Source organism: Narcine bancroftii, chromosome 2 (assembly GCF_036971445.1).
Source record: "Narcine bancroftii isolate sNarBan1 chromosome 2, sNarBan1.hap1, whole genome shotgun sequence".
NCBI classification, from domain to species: Eukaryota; Metazoa; Chordata; class Chondrichthyes; order Torpediniformes; family Narcinidae; genus Narcine; species Narcine bancroftii.
In genome coordinates, this window is record NC_091470.1 from 200,957,888 (window position 1) to 200,970,408 (window position 12,521).

The 12,521-nt window shown below is 38.0% G+C and overlaps 1 protein-coding gene across 4 annotated transcripts in view; it reads right to left on the bottom strand.

Moving 5' to 3' along the window:
* dnah2 (dynein, axonemal, heavy chain 2) overlaps nucleotides 1-12,521 on the bottom strand; it is a 243,293-nt gene that overhangs the window by 214,166 nt on the left and 16,606 nt on the right. For all 4 annotated transcript variants that reach the window (XM_069920089.1, XM_069920087.1, XM_069920088.1 and 1 more), the window contains exons 5-6: nucleotides 10,227-10,455; nucleotides 803-913 (exon numbers count right to left, since the gene is read on the bottom strand). In XM_069920089.1, coding sequence (XP_069776190.1) covers nucleotides 803-913; nucleotides 10,227-10,455 — 340 coding nt within the window. The remainder of the gene's footprint in view (nucleotides 1-802; nucleotides 914-10,226; nucleotides 10,456-12,521) is intronic.

A 12,521-nucleotide genomic window follows, 5' to 3' on the forward strand; every position in this document is an offset into this window, starting at 1 on the left:
CTTTCAGTGAATGCTTCAGGACAACTTTTCAGATTTTTCCCTCTGCAGACTGGCACAAAAACACTTGTTCAATGAACAATGTTTTAAATTACTGTTTGAATACTCTGGACCCTCTAAACCCAAATAATTATATAAACGATGACGGACTTTGAAACAGTTAATCAGTAACAAACGGTTCTGACACAGATATCACCTGGCTCAGAATTGGGCCCTTTGGTCCTTCTACACTAATGCCTGTCCAAGTGCCTCTTAATCATAGTTCATGAATCTCATTCCCCAACCACCTTGGGCAGTGTGTTCCATAGGGAACCAAACAGAAATAGCTCCCATATCATTAGGAAAATAAGAAAATGAAAGGTTAGGATTTTGTTTTCACTGACATGTCCAGAGATGAAATTCAGTATCCTCAATGGGTTTTGAATGGGGTGAGATGGGTCCTTAAATATACTGTCAGCTTTCCAGAAATAGTATGAGGTATAGACCATCAATGAAGGGAAGATCTGTGTTCACAACATTGTCTATGCCAGTGAAAGAAAAAATATCCCAACCAATTCCCACTTTCTACCTCTCAGTTTGTAGCCTTGCAGGTGAAAACATGCAATGAAGATTTTTGCCTCCAACTCTCTTCCCTGGGCAGAGTTCAGACCCTGACCATTATTCCACAATGTTTTCCTCACTGCTTAGAAACATGTCCTCTGAAACAGACGTGTGCTGGAAGGCAGGTGCTTCTGGTTTACCCTCTCCTTAAGGAAATGTGAATCTTGAATGTTTGTAGAGAGGCCTGGTGTAAAATGTGACTCACTTTCCAGTCTCTTCACCAACTCCTTGTCCTTTGCTGCCATTTCTGGTGTCAGTTTCAAGCTTTCCTGTGGAATGTAGAGGACTGTGTAGCCATCCAATTTGTACCGAGCATCTATGGAGAAAATTAGAGGTGCAGTTACTACAAGAGGGCGGCATGGTTGGCGTAGCAGTTAGTGCAACGTCTTTACAGCGCCAGCGATCAGGACCGGACTGGGGTTCAAATCCTGTGCTGTCTGTAAGGAGTTAGAATGTTTTCCCCTTGTCTACGTGGGTTTTCTCTGGGGGCTCCGGATTTCAAAACATACCAGGGGTGTAGGTTAAGCTGGGGTAAAATTGGGCGGCACAGACTCATAGGCCGAAATGGTCTTGTTACTATGTTATTTGTCTAAATAAGTAAATAATAATTAAAATATTGATGAGGCCATCGAACCATTTAAATTTAGATGTACAGGACAGTAAAAGGTCCTTCCAGCCCATGTGCCCACCCCCCCACCTCCAAAATACACTTATTATCCTACAAGCCCCGTATGTTTTTGAAAGGTGGGAGGAAACCCACTGACACAGGGAGAATGTACAAATTCCTTACAAAAAGGGCCAGATTTGAACTTGGGTCATTCTTGTGGCAATAGCATTGAGCTAAGCATGCTGGGTATTTCCGATACCTTTTTTCAGATTTTCTTTTGAATTCAGCATCAGCTTTGACACCATGGCTCTAGATTTAGACCAGACTGCATAAGCAGCAGCGATCATCAAAGATCTACACTGCCCAGCACTCGCTCTGTTCTCGCGGCTCCCATCAGGAAAGAGGTCTCGGGGCCACGAGACTCGCACCACCAGGTTCAGGAACAGCTGCTCCCCCTCCACCATCAAGACTCCTCAACAACAAACTCAATGAGGAGTCACGTGATGGAGTAGTGGCCGGTCAGGGAACTCCAGCCCTCTCCGGAAAAGTTTAAAAAAAATACACAAAACACAAAGGCACAAACATAAAAATTAAAACAAAGTGAAAGTAAAGGTGGGAAGAAAATGGCAGCGAAGAAAGAAAAGTCGAAAGCAACAGGAAGAAGAGAAGAAGAAAGAACGCCGGAAGAAGAAGGTGAAGGCCTTACCTGTCCGAGGAGGCCCGCCACGGAGAGAGAAGCCCGCTCCCTAAGGTCAGTTGAAGTCCCGAGCTCGGGACAACAAAAATGGCTCGCAGAGCCAAGTAAAAGTGCACAACCGCGCATGAAAAAAAAAACACTGACGGGAGGGGGGACCAGCTGAGGAGTCGATCTCCACAGCTGAGGATGACAGCTGCAACACAACAACAGGAAGAGAACATAGAAAACAACGAGAACAAGAAAGAGAGTAAAAAGAAAACAAGGAAACAACAGATGACCAACCCAGAGGAAGAAGAAGAAGAAGAACATAGAGAAACAGAAGAAGAAGGGAAAGTCAAGACAATGGATATTTTTTTTTAAAGAATATATGGAATCAGTAAAAGAATGGCAATTACAAGAATTTAGTGAAATAAAAAGAAGAATTAAAAGTGCAGAAGAAAAAATGAATAGATTAGAGATGGTCATGTCAGATATAGGAAAAAGAAAATTAAAAAAAAAGAAAGAAAATTAAAAAAAAAAGAAAAAAATTTAAAAAAAAAAGATATAGGAAAAAGAGTGGACAAGGTGGAAGAACGAGAAACAGCCATAGAAATGGAAGTAGAGGACTTAAAAAAGAAATTAGAAGAATCTAATAAAAAAGTTAAAGAGACACAAGAGCTGTTAGCTCAGAAGATAGATATAATGGAAAATTATAATAAAAGAAATAATATAAAGATAGTGTGCCTTAAGGAAGATGAAGAAGGCAAGAATATGAGAGAATTTATAAAAGATTGGATCCCCAGGGTCCTAGGAAGACCAGAATTACAGGAAGAAATGGAAATAGAAAGGGCACATAGAACATTAGCCCCGAAACCACAGCCACCACAAAAACCAAGATCCATTTTAGTAAAATTCTTAAGATATACAACAAGAGAAAATATATTGGAGAAAGCAATGAAGAAAATAAGAGAAGACAAAAAGTCACTGGAATACAAAGGTCAAAAAAATTTTTTCTATCCAGACATAAGTTTTGAACTCCTGAAGAAGAGAAAGGAGTTTAATACAGCAAAAGTGATCCTATGGAAAAAAGGATATAAATTTATGCTAAAGTACCCAGCGGTACTTAAAATAGTTATCCCAGGGCAGCAAAACAGGCTATTCTCGGATCCAGAGGAAGCACGAAAATTTGCAGAACAACGATAAAACAGGCAGAGAGATGAAGACATGTAATGAGAGTAATATGTATGTGTATATATGGGTATATATATATAGATATATATATATATATATATAGATATATATATATATCTATATATATATGTATATGTGTGTGTGTGTGTATGTATATATGTGTGTACATGAGTGTATCCGTATTTAAAGGAAAATATATAGAGTATAGATAAGAATTAATAAGGGAAAGAAAGGGAAGAGAGGAAGTAAGGAGGGAATTAAGAGAGTGACCTTTGTTATATATGAAAATTAAAATCTTTTCTGGGGGAGGGGCTGGGTGGGGAGGAATTACGGTCACTGCGAAATCAGTTGACGCTTGCGAGTGAATTCGCAAATCCAAATGGAGAGGGGAGATGTGGTTGCCCGACAAGGGATAAAGGGCATCTCAGGAAGGGGAGTGGATAGTGGGGTTAAAGAAATTTTAGATAGGAGAATAAGGGAAATGTTTGATGTTTTAGAAATGTTGTCTTATAAAGTGTTCAAAACAAGAAAGCAGAAATGGATAAGAAGGAAAGGTGATAATGAGGAAACGGAAAGGAAAGATAAACAAAGTATGAAATGGCTACGTTGAACTATATGACTTTAAATATTAATGGAATACATAACCAAATCAAAAGGAAGAAACTGCTAAATTTACTGAAAAAAGAAAAAATTGATATAGCATTCGTGCAAGAAACACATTTAACTGAAATGGAGCACAAGAAATTAAAGAGAGATTGGGTAGGACATGTAACAGCAGCGTCATATAATTCAAAAGTTAGAGGAGTAGCTATATTAATCAGTAAAAATGTACCAATTAAAATAGAAGAGGAAATAATAGATCCAGCAGGGAGATATGTAATGATAAAATGTCAGATATATTCGGAGTTTTGGAATTTACTCAATGTATATTCACCTAACGAAGAAGATCAAAAATTTATGCAAGATTTTGTTTTGAACAAAGCAGACACGCAAGGGAACATATTAATAGGAGGGGATTTCAACCTTAATTTGGATTCAAACATGGATAAAACGGGGAAAAAAATTAACAGAAAGAACAAAGCAACCAAATTTATAATTAAATCAATGCAAGAAATGCAACTTTTGGATATATGGAGGAAACAACACCCAAAGGAAAAGGAATATTCATATTATTCGGGTAGACATAAAACATACTCAAGAATAGACCATTTCCTGTAATCAGCTCGCATGCAAGACAGAGTTAGGAAAACAGAATATAAAGCTAGAATATTATCAGACCACTCACCCCTGATATTGACAATAGAGTTAGAGGACATCCCTCCAAGAATGTATAGATGGAGATTAAACTCCATGCTACTTAAAAGACAGGATTTTAGAGAATTCATTGAAAGACAAACTAAAATGTACTTTGAAATAAATACGGAATCAGTGAAAGATAAGTTTATACTATGGGACACAATGAAAGCATTCATCAGAGGGCAAATAATAAGTTATGTAACCAAGCTGAAGAAGGACTACAATCAGGAAACAGAGCAGTTGGAAAGGGAAATAGTAAAAATAGAAAAAGAATTAGCAATGAAGGAAGACACAACTAAAAGAAGAGAATTGGCAGATAAAAAAATAAAATATGAAACACTACAAACATATAAGGTGGAGAAGAACATAATGAAGACAAAACAGAAATATTATGAACTAGGAGAAAAAACGCACAAAATTCTAGCATGGCAGCTTAAGACAGAACAAACTAAGAGAATGGTATTGGCATCAAGGAAAAAAGACAAACAAATCACATATAATCCAACGGAGATTAATGAAAACTTCAGAGAATTCTACGAACAATTATACCAAACTGAAAACGAAGGGAAAGAAGACAAAATAGATGAATTTTTAACTAAAATTGTACTACCGAAATTACAAACAGAGGAACAAAATAAATTAACAGAACCATTTGAAATAGTAGAAATACAAGAGATAATAAAAAAACTACTGAATAATAAAACACCAGGAGAGGATGGATTCCCAATAGAATTCTATAAAACATTTATTAATTCCTCCCCTCCTGGAAGTAATCAACCAGATTGATAAAACACAAAGCTTACCAGCTTCATGCTAAACAGCAATAATTACAGTAATACCAAAGACAGGGAAAGATCCACTCGCACCAGCGTCATATAGACCAATATCTTTACTTAACACAGATTATAAGATAATAGCTAAACTATTAGCAAACAGATTAGCCGACTATGTACCAAAAATAGTAAATCTAGACCAAACTGGATTTATTAAAAAAAGACGAACAACAGACAATATTTGTAAATTTATTAACTTAATTCATGCAGTAGAAGGAAATAAAGCTCCAACAGTAGCAGTTGCTTTAGATGCAGAGAAGGCCTTTGACAGAGTAGAATGGAATTATTTGTTCAAAGTATTGCAAAAATTCAGTTTACCGGAGAAATATATTAATTGGATTAAAGCATTATATAAGGGGCCATTGGCGAAAGTGACAGTAAATGGATATATATCAAAGCAATTTAACTTAAGCAGATCAACCAGGCAGTGATGCCCACTATCACCCTTATTGTTCGCGTTAGCTATAGAACCACTAGCAGAATTGATAAGAACAGAAAATAAAATAAAAGGGATAAAAATAAAAGACAAGAAATATAAAATCAGTTTATTTGCAAATGACGTTATAGTATACTTAACAGAACCAGAAATATCAATAAAAGAATTACATAAGAAATTGAACGAATATGGAGAAGTGTCGGGATACAAGATTAACGCAAATAAAAGTGAAGCAATGCCAATGAATAATGCGGATTTCTCAAAATTTAAGAAAGAATCACCATTCAGATGGCAAATGCAAGCAATACGATACCTAGGTATACAAATAAATAAAAATCTCAGCCATCTATATAAACTCAATTATTATCCACTAATGAAAAAATGACAGTATGACTTAGAGCATTGGAAAGACTTACCAGTAACACTAATAGGAAGGATAAACTGTATTAAAATGAACATTTTTCCAAGGATACAATACCTATTTCAGGCATTGCCAATACACTTGACGGAGAAATTCTTCAAGGAGTTAAAGAAAATAATAAGGAAATTTTTATGGAAAGGGGGGAAACTGAGGATAGCACTAGATAAATTAACAGAATGGTATAAACAAGGAGGCTTACAACTGCCAAAGTTTTAAAATTATTATAGAACCGCACAATTAAGATACCTATCAGATTTTTATCAAACAAGGGAAAAGCCAGATTGGACTAGATTAGAACTAGATAACATAGGGGAGAAGATACCTGAACATATATTATATAAATGGGATGAAAAATCGGTACAACGTAGGAATTCTCCAGTATTACATCATCTGCTCAATATTTGGAAGAAGATTCATGTAGAAAGGAATAAAACAAATTACCAATTACCAAAACTAATACTGACGCAAAATCAGCTAATCCCTTTTACAATAGATAACCTTTCCTTTAGAGATTGGGAGAAAAAAGGGATCAAAAGAATAGAAAATTGCTTTTCAGGAAATAAATTGTTATCCTTTGAACAAATGAAGGATAAATATAATATAACTCAAGATACAGTGCTGGCATATTACCAATTGAGATCCTACTTGAAGGACAAATTGGGAAGCAGTCTGAGGTTACCAGAGGGAAGTAATTTTGAATATGTGATTACAGACACAATGATAATCAAAAAATTTATAACAAATATGTATATTAAACTGCAAGAAAAGGAGAATGAGGAAACAAATGGTAAAACTAAACAAAAATGGGAACAAGATTTAAACATAAAGATAAAGAAGGAAACATGGGAGAAGTTATGCTCTGGAACTATGAGAAATACAATAAACACGAGGTTACAATATAACTGGATACACAGGCTATACATTACACCTCAAAAGTTAAATAAATGGGACCCAACAATATCTGACCGATGTTTTTGTTGTAAAAAGGAAATGGGAACAACAATTCATGCAATCTGGACGTCTGAGAAAGTGAAAAGATTTTGGGAAGATCTAAACCAGATATTAAATAAAATCACAGAAAACAATATACCAAAAAAACCCAGAGATCTTCCTCCTAAGTAACATAAAAAACAAAGAATTTGGACTTGATTTGGATGGTGCACAAAAAAGATTTGTTAGGATAGCCCTAGCTGTAGCAAAAAAATGTATTAGGTCAGCCTGGAAATTAGAAGATAATTTGAGAATACAACAATGGTATATAGAAATGAATAAATCTATTCCATTAGAAAAAAATAACATATAATTTAAGAAATAATATTACAATATTTGAACAAATATGGGAGCCATACATGAAACACAATAGAGAAAACCTACCAGGGACATCTACCACCTAAAATGACAGAAGGAGAAGGTAATGAAAAGAATTGATTCAGTGGAATTTCTTGTTTATTTTTATTGAGTGACAACATTGTTTAACGGGTTTAATGTATCTTAGATTCTGTACTTTAAATGAATGGGAGGGAAGGTAGGGAGGGTGGGATGGGAAGAGGGGGGGGGGAGAAAACGACACTATATATATTTGAATAAAATAATGTATGTATCTTGATCAATGTGGTTTATGGTGTGAAAAATAAAAATTTTTAAAAACAACAAACTCAATCAGGGACTCGTTTTAGGACTCTTACTTTTGCACATTATTGATTTTTTAAAATTCTCTGTATTGCAGTTTGTAAACATTCTTTATCTGTTTACAGTTCTTTCTTTGTTTACAGGTGTACACTGTGTGGTTTTTTGTTTGCACTACCAATAAGTGGTAATTCTGCCTCACCCGCAGGAAAAAGAAACTCAGAGTAATTTACAAACTTATGGAGGGTGGCACAGTTAGTGTAGTGGTTAGTGCAACACTGTTTCAGCGCCAGCGCCCTGGGTTCGAATCTGTGATGTATGTGATGTCATGTATGTTCTCTGACAATAAATCTCACATCTAATCTAAATCAGATTTTCTCCTCAGTGAACCAGATATGTGTTTTCAACAATTTGGTGGATTCATAGTCCCCTTGACTGAAGCCAATATTTTATTGGAGTTTACAGCAGCCACATTGGGCTTTCAATTCATGTGTCCAAACCAAGGCCAGTAACGTAATTACCCTGCTACTATACTCAACCAGAGTGGAAGATAAAATGGTCAGACCATGCTTGACTAATTCAGAAGAGCAGGAGAAGACTATCTGGCCTATCGAGCCTGCTCCATCATTCAATAAGGTCACAGCTGATCAGGCCATGGACTCAGCTCCACGTAGCTGCCTTTTCCCCATAATTCCCCAATGCAAATATCTGATTCTGCCTACATATTTAGCAGCCTCTACTGCTTCCTCAGGCAGAGAATCCCATGGATTTACTACTTTCTGGGAAAAGCAGCTTTTTCTCATATATCTACTCCCCAAAAATCTGAGCTAGGTCTCCTACTTCTAGTTCTGACATGGTTCCTGGGTCAAGCTTAGGGATAGTCAGCATGGCTTTGTGATGAAAAGGTCACCACCTCATGAAACTAATTTTTGTTTTTGAGGAGGTAACAAAAGAAATTGATGTAGTCTATATCGATTTTAGTAAGGCATTTGACAAGGTCCCCCACGGGAGACTCGATCAGAAAATTATGAGGCATAAGGATCCATGGAACCTTGGCTGTGTGAATTCAGAAGTGGCTTAGTGGACAGAAAGTATTCTGCCTGGAGTGCTGCAGGGATCCGATCTTGGACCCCAGCTCTTTGAGATTGTTATAAATGACCTGGACAAAGAAGTAGAGAGATGGGTCAGTAAAGTTTGCAGGTGATACAAAGGTTGGAGGAGTTGTGGATAGTGTTGAAGGTTGTCGTAGGTTAACAGCAGGATATAGACAGGATGCAGAGTTGGATGGAAAAGTATCAGATGAAGTTCAATCAGGTAAGTTTGAAGTGATGCATTTTGGAATGTCAAACCTCAAGGCAGAGTACATGGTTAATGGAAGGATACTTAACTGTGTGGAAGAACAGAGGGACCTTGTGGTCTAAATCCATAAATCTCTCAAAGTTGCTGAGCAAGTTGATAGGATAGTTAGAAGGTCTATGGTATGCTGGGTTTCGTTGGTTGGGGGACTGAATTCTGGAGTCTTGGGGTTTATGGTGCAGATCTATAAATCTCTGGTGAGACCACACTTAGAATATTGTGTTCAGTTCTCTCACATCATTAAACGAAAGATGTGGAAGCTATGGAGAGGGTGCAGAGGAAATTTACCAGGTTGTTGCCTGGATTGGAAAATATGTCTTATGAGGCAAGGTTAGCAGGGCTAGGGCTTTTATCCTTGGAGCAAAGAAGGATGAGAGGTGACTATTAAGTCGACAAGATTATGAGGTATTAGTAAGGTAGACCAACCAGCACCTTTTCCCGGGGTGGGAGTACCAAACACCAGAGAACATCTGTACAAAGTGAAGGGAGGAAGATTTAGGGGAGACATTGGGGTAAGTTCTTTCAGAGAGACTTGTGGGTGCCTAGAATGCATTGCCAGGGGTAGTGGTGGAGGCTGGAACAATCGGGCATTTAAGAGACTCTTAGACAGGCACATGAATGAAAATAGAGGGTTATGAGGCAGAGAGGTTTTAGGCTTTTTTTGGGGTGGGTTTAAATAGGCCGGCACAACATCATGGGCTGAATGGCCTGTACTGTGTTGTAGTGTTCTATGTTCTTAAGCTATCAGTTGGATAATTGGCACCTGTGGAATAGCAGCTGACCACCTACAGAAAGGTTGAGGGGATTTGATGAAGTAAAAACTGTATAATTCTGTTATTTCATTTCAAGATGTCAATAGAGGGGTCTGTGCAACCTAAAGTAGAACACCATTTGACACATGAATAGATTCTATGAGAAATCTTACTCTAGCATTTCGGTGTTTCTGGCATAGCAGAGCAAAAACTAGTGTGAAACCCCTCAATAATGCCCCTCTGATAATGTAGGGCCCTCTCTGCGCTCCCTCAGAGCTGCTGTTCTGCTAATGCAGAGCTCCATCAGTGCTGGGACAAGGTCAGATTAAATCTTAAGCCCCTGGAGCAAAGCCATGGGTTTGAGGTTGGAATCTATGGCTGGCATAGAACTGGGAGACAGAAAGCCCAATTCACAGTGAGCTGGAGTGCAGATACCTGTAAGACTGGCAAGGAACTTGTGCAAGTGAGCTGAAAAATTGTCTTTGATGCCCTCAGGCCACAGCTGATTTTCAAAAAACTGGGGTGCATAGATTCCCTGCATGTGCCGCAGCAGACTCTCCAGATGTCCATCTCGGATGCTGCCAAACTGCACCACATGTGTGAAATTATCCTGGTTAATCTCAGCTTTCTCCTTCCGGATGAAGTAGATGAGGTAATCTGTGGCCTGCAAGGGAAAGAGATACACAGTTTAGTTGGTCACAAGCTCTTGGATATAGTAATCAATGGTTTTTAAGAGTAATTTACAAACTTGTGGAGGGTGGCACAGTTAGTGCAACGCTGTTTCAGCGCCAGCACCCTGGGTTCGAATCTGGCACGGTCTTCAAGAGTTTGTGCATTCTCCCTGTGTCTGTGTGGTTTCCTCCCTCCCTTCAAAACATACAGGGTTGTAGGTCAATTGGCTGCAATTGGGCGGCACAGGCTTGTGGGTCGGAAGGGCCTGTTACTGTTATGTCTTAATTTAAAATTTTTAAATTTAATAAATATTAAAAATTCTCTCCTGTTATCCCGATCATAGAATAGGCAAAACTAAAATAAATAAGTCTACTGTCACAGTGCAAGAAGGATGGTGGAGGAGTAACTGAGAGGGAGAGGTCAGAAACTATACTGAAAAAAAAATTAAGCATCATTGTGGAAGTCAGTCTGTGCCTCAGACTGCAAAAAAAACATACAGCAAAAAATCTCTCCAAAACGTACAAACTTTATTATAAATAATCAATTTGTATACAGGAAGTGAGGATGACTAGTCAGGAGATATCCTAAGAAGACATCTTTCTGCAGTCTCAACTCTCACCTCAAAAATACAGAGATGTGCTTCTATATCTATACAATGGGCAAAAACGACCCTCACTCTCAAATAGTACATCATTCTATATTTTTTAAAAACTAGTTTCCCAGCCACAACACCTGGCTTTTTGGTGTTTACCTTTCACAAGCAGAACGGAATGTGTTATGGTTTAGCATTGCCTTGAAAATTACAAAATTAATGATGTTTATGCTAGCTTTATCTCAATCTTTAATTATTTAATGTAAGTAGTCTTATCTATTCTATTCTCACAGTTTGCAAGGTTATATTTGCAGCTGTTTAACTGTTTTCAGCCATTTTATGACACATTAAAGTTTGTCGACCATCTTGTATGTCTGAATTTTAAAAGCAAAAACCTTTAGCATTGATAGAAGTCAAAAGCATTAAAATATAAGTTATGATATAAATCTACATCATATTATACATTTCTAAAATTAAGTACAAACATTTTATTTCAAAAATGAACTTTATTCACTAAAATATAGACAATACAAAACATTATGTGGCGTTCCATATGTGGTGGTCCACCACCGGCCTACTGCAGGGGGCAACCTCTGTACCTGCAGGAGTGTAAGAAGACAGGACAACACCTGGCCGGCTGTCAATCAGTCAGCCTGAATGGATCAAGCCCCAACAGGTCAGGGGTCAATCACCCTCCAGGATTATAAGCCTGTGCCAGCCTCCTGAGAACTGACCCAGAGTTGCTGCAGCCACAGCCAGCCTGGCTCTGTGGAAGCCTGTGGTACAGTCTTTACCTTGTGTGGATCTGATTCTGTCTAACAGCGCACCACACCACATTGAAAACATCATTGAGTTAATGGATTCTCGCTATAAAGAGTACCAATGCTACTTCTGTTGCCTATTTGAGCAATTTATGGGGCTGTTACCCAAGACCCAACCTCTCACTGTAGTGGTGGCAGAACTTTAGATGTGGAGTCCTTCTCCTCAAAGGAGTTGATGCATGATCTCATTCTCAACAATTAAGACCTTAAGACATAGGACCAGAAATCGACTATTCAACCCTTCAAATCTGTCCCACCATTACACCATGAGCTGATCCATTTTCCCACTCAGCCCCACTGCCTGACCTTCTCCCCATAACCTTCATAGCTCTGGCTAATCAAGAATCTATCAATCTTTGCCTTAAATACACCCAATGACTTGGCCTCCACAACCGCCTGCGGCAACAAATTCCGCAGATTTGCCACCCTCTGGCTAAAGAAATTCCTCAGCATCTCGGTTTTAAGTGGATGCCCTTCAATCCTGCAGTTGTGCCTGCTTGTTCTAGACTCTCCCACCATGGGAAACCACCTTTCTACATCTAGTCTGTCCATGCCTTTCAACATTCAAATTCTTTCAACGAGATTCCCCCTCATTCTCCTAAATTCTAATGAGTCCAGGCCAAGAGCCAACAAACAATCCTCATA